Source organism: Peromyscus maniculatus, chromosome 8 (assembly GCF_049852395.1).
Source record: "Peromyscus maniculatus bairdii isolate BWxNUB_F1_BW_parent chromosome 8, HU_Pman_BW_mat_3.1, whole genome shotgun sequence".
Taxonomy (NCBI): domain Eukaryota; kingdom Metazoa; phylum Chordata; class Mammalia; order Rodentia; family Cricetidae; genus Peromyscus; species Peromyscus maniculatus.
This window is the reverse complement of record NC_134859.1, coordinates 38,728,232-38,747,489: the sequence shown is the minus strand read 5'-3', so window position 1 is coordinate 38,747,489 and position 19,258 is coordinate 38,728,232. Positions and strand designations below refer to the sequence as shown.

Here is a 19,258-nt window from a genome sequence, read left to right as displayed (position 1 = left end):
AATGTCTTCCAGTTCCATCCATTTTGGCCAAGTGTCAGGATTTGACCTCTGTTATGGCTTAATACTCCTGAGTATTATCTACCATCATCCTTTTACCTATTAATGGGCCTCAGGTTGACTTCTGATCTTAGCTATTTGTTAAAGCAGAAAAAACAATGCACTATCTCTTTGGTTTCTGACTTCATTTCTTGTGGCTATCCACTGAGGAGTGAGATAGCACCAGCACACACTAGTTCTATTATTTAGCTATATGAGGAACTTTTCGTTCTCTCTACAGGAGTTATACTAAGTATTGCCACTGGCAGTGTCAAGAGTTCCTTTTCCATGGGCAGCAAACTAGAGCTGACCCTGTGGTCGGGATGCAGGTGAGCCAACCCTGAGGATGCAAGAGCAGGAGAGCTGACAACCCCCACCCTCATCTGCTATGTGGTGGCATGGGTGAGAGATGTCTTCCTCCCTTACCCATTACTACCTGTGGCAGGTGAGAGAGCTGGTCCTAGGGTCACAAGAATGGGAGAACTAGCCCTGACCCTCACTGGCTGCACCCGGAGGAGCTGATACTCCCCGCCTCCCATATGCCCCTTACAGCAATCAGGAGAGAGGATCCTTGCACCTCACCTGGGCTAAACAGTAGAGCTGGACCTGGTGGTGTGAATGAGAATGACTCGGTTAGTTCTGAGGACCTGAGAGCAGGAGAACTGGCCCCGCTCCTTGCTGCAGGCTGCACTGGGTGAGCTGGCTGAGGCAGTGCTGGAGAGCGGGATAGAGAGGATGAGGGAAAGCTGGCGGGCTGACCAACTCAGCTACCACCCAGGCCCAGAACCAGAGCTAAGAGATGGCCCACCCCAACATCCACCTCATCTGTGAACTGTTGGAGGTGAAGGGGATGAACCTACAGATCCAAAACAGCAGGATCTCCACGACATAGGACAACAGGATAGGAAAGAGGAGCCCCAGTGAGAGCCCATTATCCGTGTATCGGTGGTGTAGCAGGAGCCAGAGGCCTCGGACCAGACCAATGAATGACTCGTGGCAATGAACACTTGCAAGTAGATGAACAGATTAAAGAGTAAATTGTGAGTCAACAGGCCACACTACAGTTTCCACAACAAGATTCTCTCTCCCCTCTCTCTCGTTTTGTTTGGTTTTTCTTTTAAATTTGGTTTTGTTTTGTGGGGGAGTTTGCAAGGGCAGAGGGTGGATTTGAGGGGAGGTGAAGATAAGTGGGATTGGAATGAATGATGTGAAATCCACAAAGAATCAATAAAAGTTAAAGAAAGAGTTTCTTTCTCATACATCTTCCTCATCAACACATATTTTTTCTTCTTTGTTTAAAGATACTTATGACAGAAGATAACTGTGGTCTAGATTTACAGTTTTCTGACCATTAATAATATTGAGCACCTTCTCAAATATCTGTTTGGACATGCTTGTTTTTTCTTTTGTGAAGTGTTTGTTTAGATAATTTACTAATTAAAAAACTTTAAATTGTTTCTTTTTTCCGAGACAATGTTTCATTATGAACTTCAATCCTGCCTCAACCTCCGAGTCCTGCCCTTTCCTTTGTCCTTTCATGTCATACTGTTTTGGAGATAGGGTCTTAGGTAGCTCAGGCTAGCCTTGGGGTCCTCCTGCCTCCACATACCAGCTTCTTAAGTTTTTTTATACAGTCTGGATATTAAGCTTCTGTTAGAACTGCCAAATACTGTTCCCTATTCTGCAGGGTCTTCAACAAAGATGAGACTACAGTGCCAAACTAGATGCGAACATATGAAAATGACATTAACAATAAGCTTTATTTTACTTTTATTTATGTATATCTATGAGCGTCTGCCATGTGTGTGCATGTGCCTACTGAGTCCAGAATAGGGCATCCGATTCCCTGAATATGGAGTTACAGGTGGATGTTTCCTGATGTGATTGCTGGGAACAGACCTCAGGTACTCTGGAAGTGAGTGCTATTTAACTAGAGAACCAACTCTCCAGCCCCAAGAGAGACATTTTACTTTGCCTTCATGTTTGAATCCTTTAGGATTCATCTTTGAAAGATATTTTGCTTTACTAAATTAAAGTTCCTTTCAGCTTCTAGTTTTAAAAAGTCACCTTTGTTTAAACCACTTGGCAAAGATAAAAAATAGCTTGTCAAGCTAAAATCAAGAAATTTATCCATTCAAGAATGTTTACTAACCTCCAAGTGGTATATACTACACCAAATGTCTGTATGTTTCTCTAGGTGTGGAACTTGCAGTCAGGTAAAATAATTGGTGTAGGGAGAACACAGCCTTAGAAGATACTTAGGACAGTAGGAAAGGAGTAACCTTACTAAAGTTCCTTTACAAGAAAAGATTTTAAAAATGAGATTTAAAGTAGAAAAAGAAAGGAGTGGTAGAGTGATTCTAAGTAAACACAACATTTAAAAGTTCCTGTGGTAGAAGGAGAACAGGAAATGAATAGACACTGAGGTAGAAAGGCCAGAAAACAGTAAAGTGTCCCAGGGTTCTGGTATGAGACCAGAAGGGGCAGCAGGTTCTTCTGAATGAAGCATGTGTGTAGGATGACTCAGTGGTTTAAAAGACACTTCTATCTTAGGTAGGGATGGTGGTACATGTATGTAAGCCAGTATTCAGGAGGAAGGGTGGCTGGTCTGGGCTACATAGTAAGTTTCAGTCTAGGCATGGCAACACAGCAAGACCTTCTGTTAAAAAAAAAAAAAAAAAAAAAGAACAAAAACCAAACCAAGAGAAGAAAAACTAAATCCTTAAGAGAGATTTAAATGTACATTCTAGGGCTGGAAAGATGGCTCAGCTGTTAAGGGCTAGATTCACAACCAAAAAAAAAAAATGTTACTCTAGAACCTAAAAGTTAAATTTCTGAAACTAAAATCATTCTACATTTTAAACACTGGAATGAATATAGTATGAACAGGATCAGGGTTGATGAGACAGCTCAGTGGGTGAAACTGCTTTGTCTTACAAGCCTGATGACCTAAGCTTGGTCCTGGCTCTGGTAGTGTTCATCTGTAACCACAGCACTATGGTGATTGAGGTGAAACAAGACAATCACCATGAAGCATGTGGGCAAGGTGGTAGAAGCAAGAAAGACCCTACCTCAAAACAGGGTGGAAAGAGAAAGTTGTTCTCTCACTTCCACAAGTGCCTCCAACAATCAACAACAACAACAACAAATTAAAAAAAAATACCCAAATAAGAACCTTATGTAGGATACTACAGAAAACACTAATCTCTGATTTGAAAAAGATAGAGAGGGGGTTTAAAGGCAGTATCTGAAGTGATAACAGCCATGAGAATTTTAAAACCAAGCAAGACATCTATAGAAAAATGGATAAGACCACCAAAACAGAGTCTCCCACCTTCAAAATTTTAATAAAGAATCCTTCTAATGCTTAGATCTTGTGAAGAACAATGGTGCTTGTGGTTGTCATGGGGGCTACAGGTCCAATACTTCGGTTTTAAAAGTTTTGCAATGCTATTCACATCTGCCATTTGGGGTCACAAAATGATTAGTCTCAGACTTGATAGAGGTTTATCTGCAACAGTGGTTCTTAAAAATCTACATTTCCCCCAATATCATCGAGCTCATAATACACAGGCTGGGGGCATGTTGAGGAGTTCAGAATCAACTTTATGAGTTTGTCTTCCCCATCTTAGTTATTGTAGTGGTTTGAAAGAAAATGGCCCCCATAGGCTCACAGGGAATGGTACTATTTTAAAGGACTAGAACATGTAGATTTATAGGAGTAAGTATGGCCTTGTTGGAGGAAGTCTATCACTGGAAGTGGGCTTTGACATTCCATGCTCAAGCCAGGCCCATGGTCTCTCTCTTCCTGCTGCCTGCAGATCCAGATGAAGAACTCTCAACTAATTCTCCAGCACCATGTCTACCTGCATGCCACCATGCTTCCGGCCATGATGATAATGGACTAACCCTCGGAACTTGTAAGCAAGCCCCAATCATAAGAGTTGTCGAGGTACCAGATCTAAATAGCATTGCAAAACTTTTGAAAACCATGCTGTGGACATGGTGTCTCTTCACAATAATAAAATTTTAACTAAGACAGTTATCAACGTAGTTTTTTTTTATTTTTAGGCTCCCTTATGTTTTGTCCTCTTAAGAGACCCTAGAGAGCTGTGGTGATATGTTGTGTACCCCAATAAAGCTTACCTGGGGATCAGAGGACAAAGCTAGCCAATAAATTAGACATAGAGGTCAGGCAATGGTGGCACATACCTTTAATCCTATCACTTGGGAGGCAGAGATCCGTCTAGATCTCTGTGAATTCAGGGCTACATGACAATAACAGAACCAGGCAGTGGTGACACACATCTTTAATCCCAGGAAGTAATATGGCAGGACACAGAAAGGTATATAAGGCATGAGGAAACAAGAACTTGCTCTCTTGAGGCTGAGGATTTTGTAGAAGTAAGCTAGTGGCTGGCAATTCTGTATTTCTGATCTTTCAGCTTTCACTCCAATATCTGGCTCTGGGTTTTTTAATTATAAGACCTTTTAAGATTCGTGATAGGCAGAAGGACATAGAGGGAAGAAGGTGGGAACATGCACAGTGGTATAAGATGAAGGAGTCCTTTCTCCAGAGGACTGGCTCTTGTAGGCTTCTGCGGCAGGCTATTGTGACTGTTCTGTACTGCTGCAGATCATCATGGAGAACAAGGAAAGTAAAACAAGGGAGACTTCCTTCATTTGGTTGGAGCCTAAAGATTTCCCTTTCTATTTCCTTAAGACACAGTACTCACATCCAGGTTTCAAGTTCCTTTAGTCCACCTTGGGGGACTGTTACCAGGGAAGATAGTAAGTTCACTAAGATGGTACACTGAATTCTTAAGTCCTTCTGTGGCCTGCCTGTTCTCACATACATGAGTCATGATTTTGTTCAGGTTTTACAGTTAAAAATCAGTAGAAGAGGAAAGGTGACATGAATTTACTACATCTTATCCAGAGATGGAAGCCATAATTCAGTTTTTATTTCCACTTACGAAACTATTCTGACGTGCATGCACTTCTGGCTCACACAGACTTTTCCCAGCACTTCAAAATCTTCGTTTGCTTAGTTCTTTTTGAAAAATTATTTTTTTGAAATAGGGTGCACACCAACTTACGCCCCTGGCCCCTCATGCAAGGCTCTTAACATTCAGAACCAGGAGGAAAACTTTCAAGTTTTTCTGGGTTTCCTTGAGAGGAAGCTACAGTTGGATTCTATCTGTTTGAGAGTCTGAGAGAGTTCTAATTCTAAAAGGTGCTGCTGGAGTGTTCTGGTCCTTGGCGAGCCCTCAACTATAAACCATCACTGTTCCTAAAAGTTGTTTTTCTCAATGATTTTTTTGCCCTGACTTTCTGTTCTTGTTTCAAGAGATGAGGCTTTAAATCACTAGAAAGGTTTTCTGTCCCTTCTTCAAATTAACTCTTCTTCCTCATAATCTGAAAAAGATCCTCTACGCCCATCTTCTGCTGCCTTCCACTTGATGTCTGACCTGACTTTCAGACAGTGCCAGTCACTGTGAACATTATGTAAAGATGAAAGTGCTCCCTCCATTTCCACAAATGTTCCATAAATGTTTGTTTGAGGCAGTCTTTGGTGTTCTGCTTGGTTGACTGCACTCTACCTGGCATAAAGAAGGAGGTATGGGCTGGTAATGCTTTGCTCTTCCCCAGCTCCCACACTTTTGCAGTACCATGTAGGCACCTATTCTTGACCACAACCAATGTAGGATTCCTGGGAGGACAACAGAACTCTTACTACCCAGAGGCACTTAGGTTACCCTGTCCTTTATATCCAAAAGCTTTCCTTTTCCCCAGGGCCAATGCTGCTAAGTACTTGGTATCAGTAATCATTTTTGTGATAGGTGCAAAGAACTCTCAGGTTCTCAGATCCTTAAGAATTCTATAAAACACACTTGATGGGAGAGACTTAATTGGCTCAAGGTGACAGAATAAGGATTGCTTTCACATTTTTCAAAACTGGAATTCTTTAATTTAACCTAGAAGTTGGCATTAGTAGACAGTGTAAATCCCAGAAAGTAAAAAAGCTCTGAAGGCTTCCTTATTCAAGGCTGGAAAACTGCCCATCGACAAGTTAACATGAGGTAATTATATCCAAGGCACTCAAATGAAAAGAGGAAAATCACAAAATACTTCATTTTTCTCTATGACTGAAGACAGTTTAAAGAAAGACAAGAAAAAGTAGAAACAAACAAAAAACAAAACAAAACAAAACCAAACCCAAAACACATCATTTCCTACCCCAAAAGGCATACTTCTAGGATTCTACTGTCATTCTGATTGCAATCTAATCTACCTAAAGGGATTTTAGTGTAAGAACTCCTAAGTGGTCTTTGGTTTTTAATTGTTAGACTTACTGTTATCTTTCTCATGATTTTAGCCAAAATTCAATGGAGTCCAAAGCAAATGATAATAAATCTTTCATAAAAATCACTCAACCAAAAGAACATTATATCTTGTTAAAAGCACAAGCTTTTTGCTTTTGTCTTTTTCAAAAAAAGATTTATTTTATTTTTACTTTATGTGTCTGTTCTGCCTGCAAATATGGAGTCACATAACCCTGAACTGGAGTTACAGATGACTGTGAGCCACTATGTAGGTTCTGGAAATTAAATTTGGGTTCTCTGGAAGAGCATCCAGTGCTTTTAACCACGGAACCAACTCTTTAGCCCCCAAAGCACAAGCTTAATACATGTTCTATTCAGATATAAATATGAAAAAACAAGACAGCGCAGGGCTAGAGATATAGCTCAGCTGTAGGACACTTGGGCAGCATGTGTAAGGCTTTGGGTCCAGGCCCTCATACCAACAAATTGAAGAACACAGTGTCACTACTATAAACCTTTCCACAGAGAAAGGAAGGACATGCTGTTTAGAAATCTCACTCATAGATTTAGAAAACTTCACTGAATTTATTTGATGAAACAACTACTCTGGCATTTGATTCATTGCAGAAAGCTAGCTTTGTACATTCAGAGTGGAAAAGAGCCTGCTTATGACTTCTAAGCTTTATTCAAGTCATTCAAGTTTTACTTTTGTACTCTGCACTATATAGTACACAACAGAAGCTCAACAGATACTTTATATATAACTGAAGCTGTATCTCTATTTCCATGAAATTTAGATAAAATGAATACTATAAATTATAAAATCATAGTAATCTTAGGATCTTATACAAAAAAGTTTATATTTTACTATCATCTACCTCACTGAAATGACTTTTCTTAAAGATTTATTTATTTATTACGGATATAGTCTTCTGTCTGCATGTATGTCTGCACACCAGAAGAGGGCACAAGATCTCATTCAGATGGTTGTGAGCCATCATGTAGTTGCTGGGGATTGAACTCAGGACCTCTGGAAGAGCAGCCAGTGCTCTTAATCTCTGAGCCATCTCTCCAGCCCACTTACTTTAATATTTACATAAAATAAAACAAAAGGTTACTTCAGTAGCTGTTACAACAAAACTTACCAAAAATGTTGGTCTTCACAGTAAGTGCAAGGTGAGTATTATTCCTCAAAATTTCAAGAGCTTTAACATATGTAATATTCTCAAAGTTTTGTCCATTGACTTCCATTATCTTGAAAATATTTTTAAAATACAAATTAAGAAAGAAATAGTATTAGTATCACCTATTACCTCAAAAGTTTAATATTAGGAAAACCAAAATAGAACTTGAATAAATCACTCTATATGTGAGCAATGATTATTGATTTTAGAAAATGGACTACCATTTTGTTGTTGTTGTACTGTATATTTCCCAAATCCTCCGTCATATGTATTTTCAAAGGTCATTTTCTCTGGGATCCCAAATGATATGACTTAGCAGTCAAGAGCTAGAACTGCTGTTGTAAAGGATGCAGGTTCAGTTCCCACTCACATGGTGCCTCACAACCATCTCTAACTCCAATACTAAGTGATCCAATACTTTCTTCTGCCCTCGGCTGGCACCAGGCAAGCATATGATGCACATTCAGGCAAAACATCCATACACATAAAATAAAATAAACCTTAAAAAAAAAAAAAAAAAAAAAAAAAAAAAAAAAAAAAAAAAAAAAGAAAGAAAGAAAAAAAAAAAGGAAACAAAAATTAAGATGGGGACTGGAGAGATGATAGCTGAGTGGGTAAAAGTGCTTGCTACCAAGCCTGAATTTGATCTCCAGGACCCACATGGTAAAAGGAGAGAACTGACTTCCTGGATGTCCATAAATGCACCATGGTACATGTATGTGAACAAGAACACATACATACACTAAACATAATTACTTACACACACACACACACACACACACACACACACACACACACACACACACAGGTTTATAAGAAAAATTTTAATCATGTCTAGTAAGCTAGAAAATGACACTATGTATAAACACACAAATTTCAGTCAAATTGTCTAAAAAGAAATTTAGTGTAATTCAATGTGAAATAATTCATTTAAAAACAACATGCTAATGCTGGATGTAACAGTGTATGCTTATAATTCCAATACTAGGGGCAAGAAGATTGAAAGTCCAGGGTTATATAGTCAGACTCTATCTTAAGAAAAAATAAATTCAGTCAGGCGGCGGTGGTGCACGCCCTTAATCTCAGCACCTGAGAGGCAGAGCCAGGTGGATCTCTGTGAGTTCGAGGCCAGCCTGGTCTACAGAGCGAGATCCAGGACAGACACCAAAACTACACAGAGAAACCCTGTCTTGAAAAACCAAAAATTAATGAATAAAGTCCAGATTTGTTTTTATTTTTAATTAACAGAACAACCAGGCAACCAACCAAAAGCAGCACTACTGTGATGGTTTTTCTCCACTGAGAAAATGCTTTCTTTGGTTGTAACTTATTCCTACACAAAAAGCTTCCTGAAAGGAAAAAAAAGATAAAAATTCAATGAGCAAAAATTCAGCAGTAAACAAACAAATAAGCAGCAGAGCGGACAGATCTCAAAAGTGATATAAAAATTCTCAAAGGTAAAGAGGACACAAACAATCTATCAGGAAAAGAAAAATTCAGAATTCTAAGAAGACACATCAGACCCAGAGTGATGATGCACATCTTTAATCTCAGTGTTTGGGAGGCAGAGGCAGGTGGATCTTTGAGTTTGAGGCCAGCATGGTCTATAGAGTGAGTTTCAGGTCAGCCAGGACTACGTTGTGAAACTCTGTCTTAAAAAACAAAACAAAACAACAAAAAGACCCACGTCTACACACCAAAATGCCATGGCACTAAAGAGATATCCATTTTTAACAATTCTCAACGACAACTCTGAATCTGAAGGACAGAGAACAAAGGTGTTTATGTGTAGGAATCAACAGAATTAAAGAAAAATAAAGGCTGTTTTTGACTTCTATTGGGCAACAATATGATAAGGTGATATTTTTCTGCAACTTCAGTGTGTTTTTTTTTTTTTTTTTATTTTTTTATTTTTCGAGACAGGGTTTCTCTGTGTAGCTTTGTGCCTTTCCTGGGACTCACTTGGTAGCCCAGGTTGGCCTCGAACTCACAGAGATCCACCTGCCTCTGCCTCCCGAGTGCTGGGATTAAAGGCGTGCGCCACCACCGCCCGGCTAACTTCAGTGTTCTTAAGGAATAAAATCATTATTACCGTAGAACTTTATACCACACTGAACAAAAACATGTTTAGATATATAAAGACTCATGTCTGTAAAATGAATAATAGGGAAGTATGATCTAGACAGAATGGATCATGGAGGGATGAATGCAAGAAGTGAAGCCACAAAAAATTTCATTGTTAGGAATGTAAGTTTTGGATTTCACTGTCCTCTCACCCACTGTGAGAAATGTTATCTTTAAATGTTTTATGATAAGATACTTGAAAAATCATAATAAATATATTAATTCTAGGATACTGGCTATTAGGTATTTTTAATGAGTAGACTGAAGAACAGGCCAATTTAAAATAAACAAAGAAATTAAAAAAACCCAAAACACCCTTAAGGAAATCAAAGGATTACTACAATTTTTCCTTTCCCCTTTTCTGAGACAGGGTCTCACTGTAGCTAACCCTGGCTGGCCTGGAACTCAAGAGACCTGCCTGTTTTTGGCTCCTGAGTGCTGGGATCAACCATGCCTGGCCCACTACTGTTTCCCTCCTACTTTATACCTCACCATCTCTCCCAGTTTCCGACAATCTGAGCATTGTAGGCTGTTTAGTGGTCTCTATTCACAATGCACCAGCAAAAATCCCTAGGTTTTGATACCCAAACAATATTTTTAGGGGCTGGAAATGTAGTATAGTAGATACAGCGATCACCTATCACATGTGAAGCCCTGGTTCAATGCCTAGATACACTGTCCACAAACCAAACCAAACGATGACAACAACAACAACAACAACAGCAACACAACGACAAAAGTGTGTGCACACGCCTTTTTTAGACATTGCCAAACGATGGCCATACTGTGTGTGAACTGAAGGCCAGCAAGGAAACAACTCCCTGGTGTACATGAGAGTCATCTATAGACCAAACGATGGCCATACTGTGTGTGAACTGAAGGCCAGCAAGGAAACAACTCCCTGAGAGCCATCTGTAGAGCTTCTGTATGGACAAGGGACAAGGGTGAAAACTGATGGTAAGTACTTGTCTCACATTTGCAAAGCTCTGGTCTCATCTCCAGTACTAGAAAATAAAAACAACAACAAAAATCTCAACAGATTCCCAACTTTTCTGTCAAGGATGCCATTAATACAATGACTGAGATAAGCATGGGAATTGTATTTTATGCATAAGATCATTATATCACATTTTGAATTAGGCTAAACAATAGCTACTTAATGACTAAAAAGAATAAACCAGCCAGGTATAATGGCACATGCCTTTAATCCCAGCACTGGGAGGCAAAGGATTTCTGTGAGTTCAAGCCCAGGTTACTCTACTACATATTGAGTTCAAGGCCAGCCAGGGCTACACAATGAGACCTTGTCTAAAAACCAAAAAGAATAATAACAACAAACCAAAAACAAACAAATAAAAAACCAAAAACAAAAACCACCCAAAACCACACCAAACACACAAATCCCCAAAAGAATAAGCCCCTACCCAATTCCTCCCATGTCTGTTTTTTTTTTTTTTTTCCCTTCCCGAGACAGGGTTTCTCTGTGTAGCTTTGGAGCCTGTCCTGGATCTCGCTCTGTAGACCAGGCTGGCCTCGAACTCACAGAGATCCACCTGGCTCTGCCTCCCGAGTGCTGGGATTGAAGGCATGGGCCACCACTGCTGCGCTATGTCTCAGTTTTTCCTGGTCCCTCACCTAGTTCACTCTGCTTGTAAATGTAGCTGTGGTACCATATGAACATTAGTTAATTTTATGTCATCACTTAATCTTCAGCCACTTACATTTGAAATTTACAAATGTAAATTTCATTTACTCCACAAAACTTGTAAGGCTGGCTTCGAATTCACAGAGATCATGAACATCTTTCTGAAATATTTTGAAGTTGCCAAGGAAAAATTTCCCAATCCTTAGAAAATAGGAAGGGCCATTCAAAGGAGGTTATACTGGTTGAGCCCTGTAGAAACACATGGTTTTCAACCATGCTATTAAAAAATTCTCCATCAAAAGTTATGAATAAATATTTTGAAAACAAACCCTATTTAATTATTAACACTAGCCAGGTGGTGGTGGCACACACCTTTACTCCCAACACTCAGGAGGCAGAGCCAGTTGGATCTCTGTGAATTCGAAGCCAGCCTGGTCTACAGAGCGAGATTCAGGACAGGTACCAAAGCTACACAGAGGAAACACTGTCTCAGGAAAAACAACAACAACCCTAAATATTAACACTAGGGCTGGGGGGATAGCTCAACTGGAAGAAAAAAGGATAGGCAGTTCCTGAGGAACAAGAAACAACACTCAAAATTGTCTGTTCTCCGGTTTTCTCTCTCTCTCTCTCAAAACTACTTGCTCCCTTCTCCCAAAGAAAAGGGACAAAAGGAACAGATGCACTACTTATAAAAGTTCTTATTTAAGTGTGGGATAATTTATTTACCTGATCACCCCGTTTCAGTCCTGCATCAGCAGCTTTGCTCCCAGGTTCTACCCCTTCAACAAAGACACCGAACCCCTTCTCACTGCCCCCACTCAGGCTGAAGTGCAGCGGGGACTCACGGGACGCCTTCTGTAGCACAACCTGCCTCCACTTGGCCTTTGCAGCACAGGCGATATTCAATAACCTGAGGTGACCATTCATTTTCTGTGAAACAGAAAAGATTACAATGTACATTTATACACCTATTCCTACAGGCTTTAAAAAATTCTACAATGGTTATGATTAGAAGCAAAACACACAAACTACAGAACATGTAAGCTAGGTAAACAAAACTGGAAAGGGTACTTCCACCCCAGAGCACTCAACAAAATTTCTTAACAGAGTTTTAAAAGATAATGAAAGATTATTCCTGAATCTTCTAAATTCCTACTGTACTATCTTGCATACCTCCTGGTTGAAATGGAGTGACTTCCTTTCTGAATACTGTCTAATACTCAGACACATTAAGTCTTTTGTAAATTCAATAATATTCTAATTTGAAGTTTTATTCCTATTTTAATAATCAATTATTTTTAAACGGGTAATGTAACATGTTTGTGAACATGGTATGGCTCTAATAAGCCAAAGATTTTTTTTTTCTTTCAGGGCAGGAATCAGATTTTACACTTGTATACATTACCTGTGAGTGGGAGATTTCAATAAATATTTGATTATTTGTTGGGGGTGGGGGAATTCCATGACTCAATCTTTCCTTCCAGTGTCTCTTAAATAACTACATACTGGTACTGCAAGAGCTAAATGATGTTGGTGTGCCTCAGCGGTCTATTAATCAAGTTCCCCAACCTCTGTTCATGTTTCCTCATTTTGCACAAGGCAGACACGCTGCAGGAAAGTCTACAGGGACTGAGGGGTAAGAAAGGGACCAGAGCTGTCACTCTCTTCCCTCTGTGTCCACCTCAATCTACTCTGGGAACTATGCTCCTGAGCATTTTCTCAGTACCAGTTTGTCTTAAGTTGTTACATTCATTACCTCATTGTAGTCCTCACATAATCTCTCAGGACTGGAGACTACCTTTTTTTTTTTCTTCTGGTTTTTCGAGACAGGGTTTCTCTGTGTAGTTTGGGAGCCTTTCCTGGAACTCTCTTTGGAGACCAGGCTGGCCTCAAACTCACAGAGATCCGCCTGGCTCTGCCTCCCGAGTGCTGAGATTAAAGGTATGTGCCACCACTGCCTGGCCCATTTTTTATTAAGATCTAAGGTACAAAGCTTAGGCAATCTGTTTAAGGACAGAGCTCTAACCAGATGCTAGCTCCAAAATAGAAATGAACAAAGAGGGTATATAGTTTTTTATTGTGGTGAGGAATTCTCATCCTACAACAGATCTGGGAGAAGATGGAAATTGTTCTGAGTTGGTGTTCTTGCTGAGGGAATAGGGAGAACCCTGAATTATGAAAACAAATTCTTACTGTATCTTCCAGATTTTTTTCAAATTCTTCTAGAAATTGAGTCATAGCAGGATCACCTTCAAAATCATTAAAATGATTATTCACCCATAAGAGTACAATCCGGGTCACCTGTGAACAGGAGAAGAAGGCATGTGGTTATGTGACGCATTCCTTCTGTCTGGCTAGCCCCTCTTGGGCTTCAATTTAGACAAAAGGGTTGTTCTAACAGAGAGGCATGGTTTAATTTCCACATATGTTTCCTTTGGATCCGAAAAAAGGTACAAACTGGGATGTGTATTTCCCAGTGTCTTAAATAGAAGCCGCTGTCTGTTGTAAGTGTAGGCAGTCATTTCAATTAGAACACATCATTAAAAGTATTTCTACAATTAAGAATGCACTTGACCAAAATTTAAGAAAAACAAATCTATAACTTCATTAAATGCTGTCAAATTTTCAAAGTGGTTAGTTTATACTGTCCAACAGGTTAAGTAAAAAATTAAGACATATGGTTTTGAGTGGACTTCTATATGTGCAATCATGGTGAACATATGCTTGTTGGCCATGTATATATAATTCTTCTTCAGAGAAGTGTTTATTCCAGTCATTTGTTCATTTTTCTTTTCTTTTTTTCTGGAGCTGAGGACTGAACCCAGGGACTTGCGCTTGCTAGGCTAGCGCTCTACCACTGAGCTAAATCCCCAAGCCCCTCATTTGTTCATTTTTCAATCATGATGCGTGTCTTTCTTCCCTTCAGTTCTAAGAGTTCTTTATGTATTCTGGTTAGTAGAGCCATATCAAATCTATGATTTGCAAATCTGTATGTTGTTTTATTTCTTTTTTTCCCCTGCTTATTCCATTTTCATATTTGTGTGGGGTAGGCATGTGCAGGTCTGAGGTTGATGATGGGAATCATCCCCTATCACTCTTCTACCTAATTCACTGAGTCTTTTCACTCAGTCAATTCACTGACTGACTCTCAATCAAACCCAGAGTTTGCTGATCTGGCTTGTCTCGAAAGCTAGTTTGCACAGGAGAGCCCCATTTTCACCTTCTGAGGCTGGTTGCCATGCCCACCTGGCATTTACATGGGGTCTGGAGACCCAAACTCCCATCCTCAACCTTGCCCAGTCAACTGCTTTAATGACTGGGCCATCGCCCAAGCCCCTATCTTGTGCTTGATAGCACTTTTTGATATAGAAAAAAGGTTTTAATATTGGAAGTTCTGTTTATCTGTCTCTTTTTTTTCTTGCTTGTGCTTTGGGTGTCACATCTGCAGAACTATTGCCAAACTCAAAGTCAATTAGTCTAAGAGCATTATAGTTTTAGTTCTTAAAAAGTATTTTCATTATTACTTACTGTGTATGCTCATGTGTGTGGGATACACGTGCCATGGTATGTATTAAGGTGAGAGGTCAACTTTGTGGGCTGGTCCTCTCCTTTCACCTGTATGTGTGTTCTGGGGTTTGAACTCAGATCTCCAGGTTGTTATTCCTCAAAATCCACTAACCAGCTTCATGCTTTATCTATCTGCACAAACTGCCATGGTTCCTGAGTTTACAGCTGGCCCTATCACAGTCTTATTTCGGTTTTGGATTTCTAGTTTGTATGCACTTTCCAAGGCATTGAGAAAATGACCAGACACATGTCTACACTCACTAAGTTATTTAGGTAAACTTATTCTTTTTGCATAAAAATAAGAACAAAAAACCCATGTGATCTATAAAGCGGAAAAAGGTATGCTATTAAAATTTAAAGGTTAAAGTTCATGACTTTTATAGTTATAAACCAACCTTATCCCTTAAGCTGTCAATCTTAAACCATCCCAAAAGCTTGATCCCAACATCCAAAGGACTTTCAAGAAATGTCCTGTAAGTTAATAGGAAATCTTCTATATATGTTGGGTCCACAATAGAATGTTCTTCTATCAAATGCATGATCAGACGCTCAGGTGTTGCCTAAAAATCCAATGAAACAACAAAAGATTAAGACAAAACAAAACAAAAGGAGTCAAGTATCTCCCATTATTCTCCTTTAAAGCCTACTGCTGGGAGAATGCAGTCTTCAGATCATAATTCAGAAGCAGCCAGAGGCTTAGATCTGAGAAATGGCACAGGGGTAAGCCCCCAGCAGCATCTGCTCAGCTGTGCTTGTTTCTACTGGCATTTCATCACCGCAGGGCCTAGGAAATTTACTGACTTATCCCTTGTATGGACTGTTATTGTTACTTCTGCTACAACAAGGCATGTAATGATTGTCCAAGGCAAAGGAAACAGAAAGAAAGAAGAAAGTTAGCCAGACAGTGGCGGTGCAGACCTTTAATCCCAAAACTCAAAGAGGCAGAGGCAGGTGGATCTTTGTGAGTTTGAGGCCAGTCTGGTCTACAGAGTGAGTTCCAGGACAGCTAGGGGTACACAGAGACATCATGTCTAGAAAAACAAATAAATAACAATAACAACAACAAAAAAAGAAGAAAGCGAGCAAGAAATCTTTCTTCCACATTTAATCCACCTCAAATTCTCTTCTGTCCCATGTTACAGGAATAATATACAGGTATTTACTCTTCTAGACTTCCTGCTTGCTGTGTGTGAAATGACTAAACCCTTTACTGTTTGTACATTTAGCACATTAAAGACCTGTCTACTTCAAAATTTATATGTGTGTGTATGTGTGTGTGTGTGTGTATAAAAATAAAATACATGAACAAACATTTCCTATTGAGTTTCTGAATCAATGTTAAAAATTTATTAAGACTTTGAAATTAAAAAAAAATTTATTTGTCATGTGGAGGCTAGAGAACAACCTTGAGTATTGTTCTTCAAGCACTGTCCTTTATTTTTTTTAGACAGAGTCTCACTAGCCTGGGATGTGCCAAGTAGGCAAGGCTAGTTGGCCAGTAAGCCTTACAAGCATATGCCATCATGCCTAGCTTTTTGAAGAGTGAGTAGGGTGAGGTGTGCATGTGTGAGAGGTGTAGGCCAGAGGATGACATCTTCCTCAAACCATATTTTTTTGAGACAGTCTTTCACTCAACCTGGAGCTCACTAAGTGGCTGGATTGGCTGGCTAGAAAACCATAGGAACCCTTGTCTCTGTCTCCCCCAGTCCAAGAACTACAGGTGCTCATAATCACACCAGTCTTTTAACGAGATCTGAAATAAGATCCTTGTTGCTTGCCCAGCAATCACTTTACCAACTGAGCCATCTCTACAACCTCCTATCTTGGTTTTATAAATGTGGGTTTTGGGGATCAAACTTAGGTCCTAATGTTTGCAAGGTAAGCACTTTATCAACTGTACTACCTTTGCAACCTTGCTTCGCTACCTTTTCAAAAGAATAAACAGACACACACAAAAAGAAAACAAATATTAAGTTGGATAGTAAAAAGCAACTGTGGGGGGCAGATAGCTCAGTGGTTAAGAGCACTTGCTGCTGTTGCACAGGACTTGGGTTTGGTTCCCAACACCCACATGTTAGCTCACAACCATCTCTAACTCCAGTACTGGAAGAATCAATGCCCTTTTATGACCTTTGTAGTCACGGCACACATGTGGTGGGCATACATAAAATTTAAAAATCTAACTGTAACCCTTAAGTTCAGACTTCAATGTGCTGCAACTATACAAATAATTATTTGATCACAACATCTATACAGGAAATATACATTAATACTGACAATGCTGTTACCTTAGAATTCCCCCCCCCCAAGGGCACCCAATGCTAACAAGGTACATAAATCAGTTCTCTTGAAGGCACTCAGGAGGAAGAAAGACTTTATAACCTACTTATGGCATAGAGACTAGAAGTTAGTCCTCTTTTTTTCTTACCCTCAAAAATATTAAGTCTAAGATAATCAAAATGGGTTTATTATTTAGGCCAATCACGGTCTAGGAAATTTATGTGGTCTTAGGGCTTACAAGCTAAGTCAGTGTGGTAACTGGTCAGCCATAAAGGGGGAACATCATTCTGTTTGTCTCAATCAGTAGACAAGAGTCCCTATAGAGTCTGGGATATATATTCAAAATTTTGAAAAGAACTCATTATCATGCAGAGGTATGTCACCTATGTCCATACTAGTGACCAAGAAAGTGGGATACTTGAAGAGGGTATCCCACTCTAGATAATCTCCACTTGGATGAAAGGTAAAAGACATGGTTGGCACGGTTATACTGGTATGGTAGCGACTGGTTAAAACCAGCAAATAGCCTGGCAGTGGCGGCTCATGCCTTCAATCCCAGCACTTGGGAGGCAGAGGCAGGCGGATCTCTGTGAGTTCAAGGCCAGCCTGGTCTACAGAGCGAGTTCCAGGACAGGCTCCAAAGCTACATAGGGAAACCGTGTCTTGAAAAACCATTAAAAAAAAAAAAAAAAAAAAACCAAACAAACAAAACCCCCAAAACAAACAAAACCCCCAGCAAATAATTAGGAGAAGGTATTAATATACACTGAAGTAAAACACTAGAGAAAAGTCTGTAAGACAGTACTAGAACTGTATCATATAAACTCATGGTTGTAAAAACAAAGTTGTATATGTGCATTGATAATTAACATAATACTTGTTTTTTTTTTAGTTCAGACTCATGAGAAGCTGTAAATACAGAGTGAATTTCCAGATCCTGGCTTATAAATGCTATTCTCAACGGGAAAGATCAAGAACTTTCTGGAAAAATGGCTGATTCCAGAGTAGGAAAAAAAGTTCATGATAATCCTTACTAACTGCCAGAAAGTGCTCAAAAAAACATGGGGGCATTTTAAAATAATACAAGATCTAGCCTGTAGAGCACTGGTTGGCATCTTAGAGAATTCTGAGGATTAGAATACTACTAATGCAAGGGAGTATGACATGTAAGTCCATACTAAGCAAAAATTAAATGACAATTACTAATTATAAGAGAAATTATAGAAGGAAAACACCATTTTCACATCACAGGTAGGAAAAAGTTTGCACTTAGATGTTATTATCCACAAACTACAGGCAGTATAATGATAATCTTCTCAGAACATCTCTTCTTTAGGTACTCATCAATTATGAAATATCACAAATAATAACCTTATAGTAAAAAATCCTGGCAGATGGACATGAGGTCATCAAGGTTAACTTCCCTAGAGGAAGGTCTGTCAACACTGCACCAAATGCAAAGAGAAGAGCGTTAATTACAGTGGAATTTCTTCATGGAAAACATGACTGTAGTTTGATAATGGGTAAACTTGACAGGATGTAAGACATGGATTCTTTAGGTCTGCTGGGGATATGAATAACAAAGAAAGACCAAGCAACTGAAGTGGACCAAAGTGGCATGACAATGAAATACAACCAAGAACGAACCCAGACAAGTGAAAATGCAACATTACTGGGACCACTGGTGAGAATCGATTAGGGACTTTAGGCTGCCTCTATTATCTTAGCAACATGCACTTCCGTACTTGGAGAATTCTAGGATGTTTATGTAGGAGTGCTCTTGCCTTTTTTTTTTTTTTTAAGGAATGTTAAGACATCACATTTGTAAAACGTCTTAAACAGTTCAAGAGAAGACTGATGAAAATGGGGCAAATGCAATGAAATATTCAAAGTAGGGGAATCTGACTCAGAGAGCTGTCTGCATTGTTCTTGAAACTTTTATTGGTGTTAATGTGCACATGGGTATTTGCAAGGCCAAAGGTCAATTTCAGATGTCTGCCTCAACTGTTCTCCACCTTGTTTTGAGACAGGGTCTCTCACTGAACCTGGAGCTCACCAATTCAGCTAGACTGGCTGGCCACTGATATGGGACC

At 39.5% G+C, this 19,258-nt stretch overlaps 1 protein-coding gene across 13 annotated transcripts in view; it reads right to left on the bottom strand.

The window, feature by feature from the left end:
• Positions 1 to 19,258, bottom strand: part of Rapgef6 (Rap guanine nucleotide exchange factor 6) — a 176,904-nt gene that overhangs the window by 58,169 nt on the left and 99,477 nt on the right. For all 13 annotated transcript variants that reach the window (XM_006984863.4, XM_076578398.1, XM_016003473.3 and 10 more), the window contains 4 exons: positions 15,281 to 15,445; positions 13,512 to 13,619; positions 12,045 to 12,248; positions 7,508 to 7,616 (listed from right to left, as the gene is read on the bottom strand). In XM_006984863.4, the coding sequence (XP_006984925.1) occupies positions 7,508 to 7,616; positions 12,045 to 12,248; positions 13,512 to 13,619; positions 15,281 to 15,445 (586 nt within the window). The remainder of the gene's footprint in view (positions 1 to 7,507; positions 7,617 to 12,044; positions 12,249 to 13,511; positions 13,620 to 15,280; positions 15,446 to 19,258) is intronic.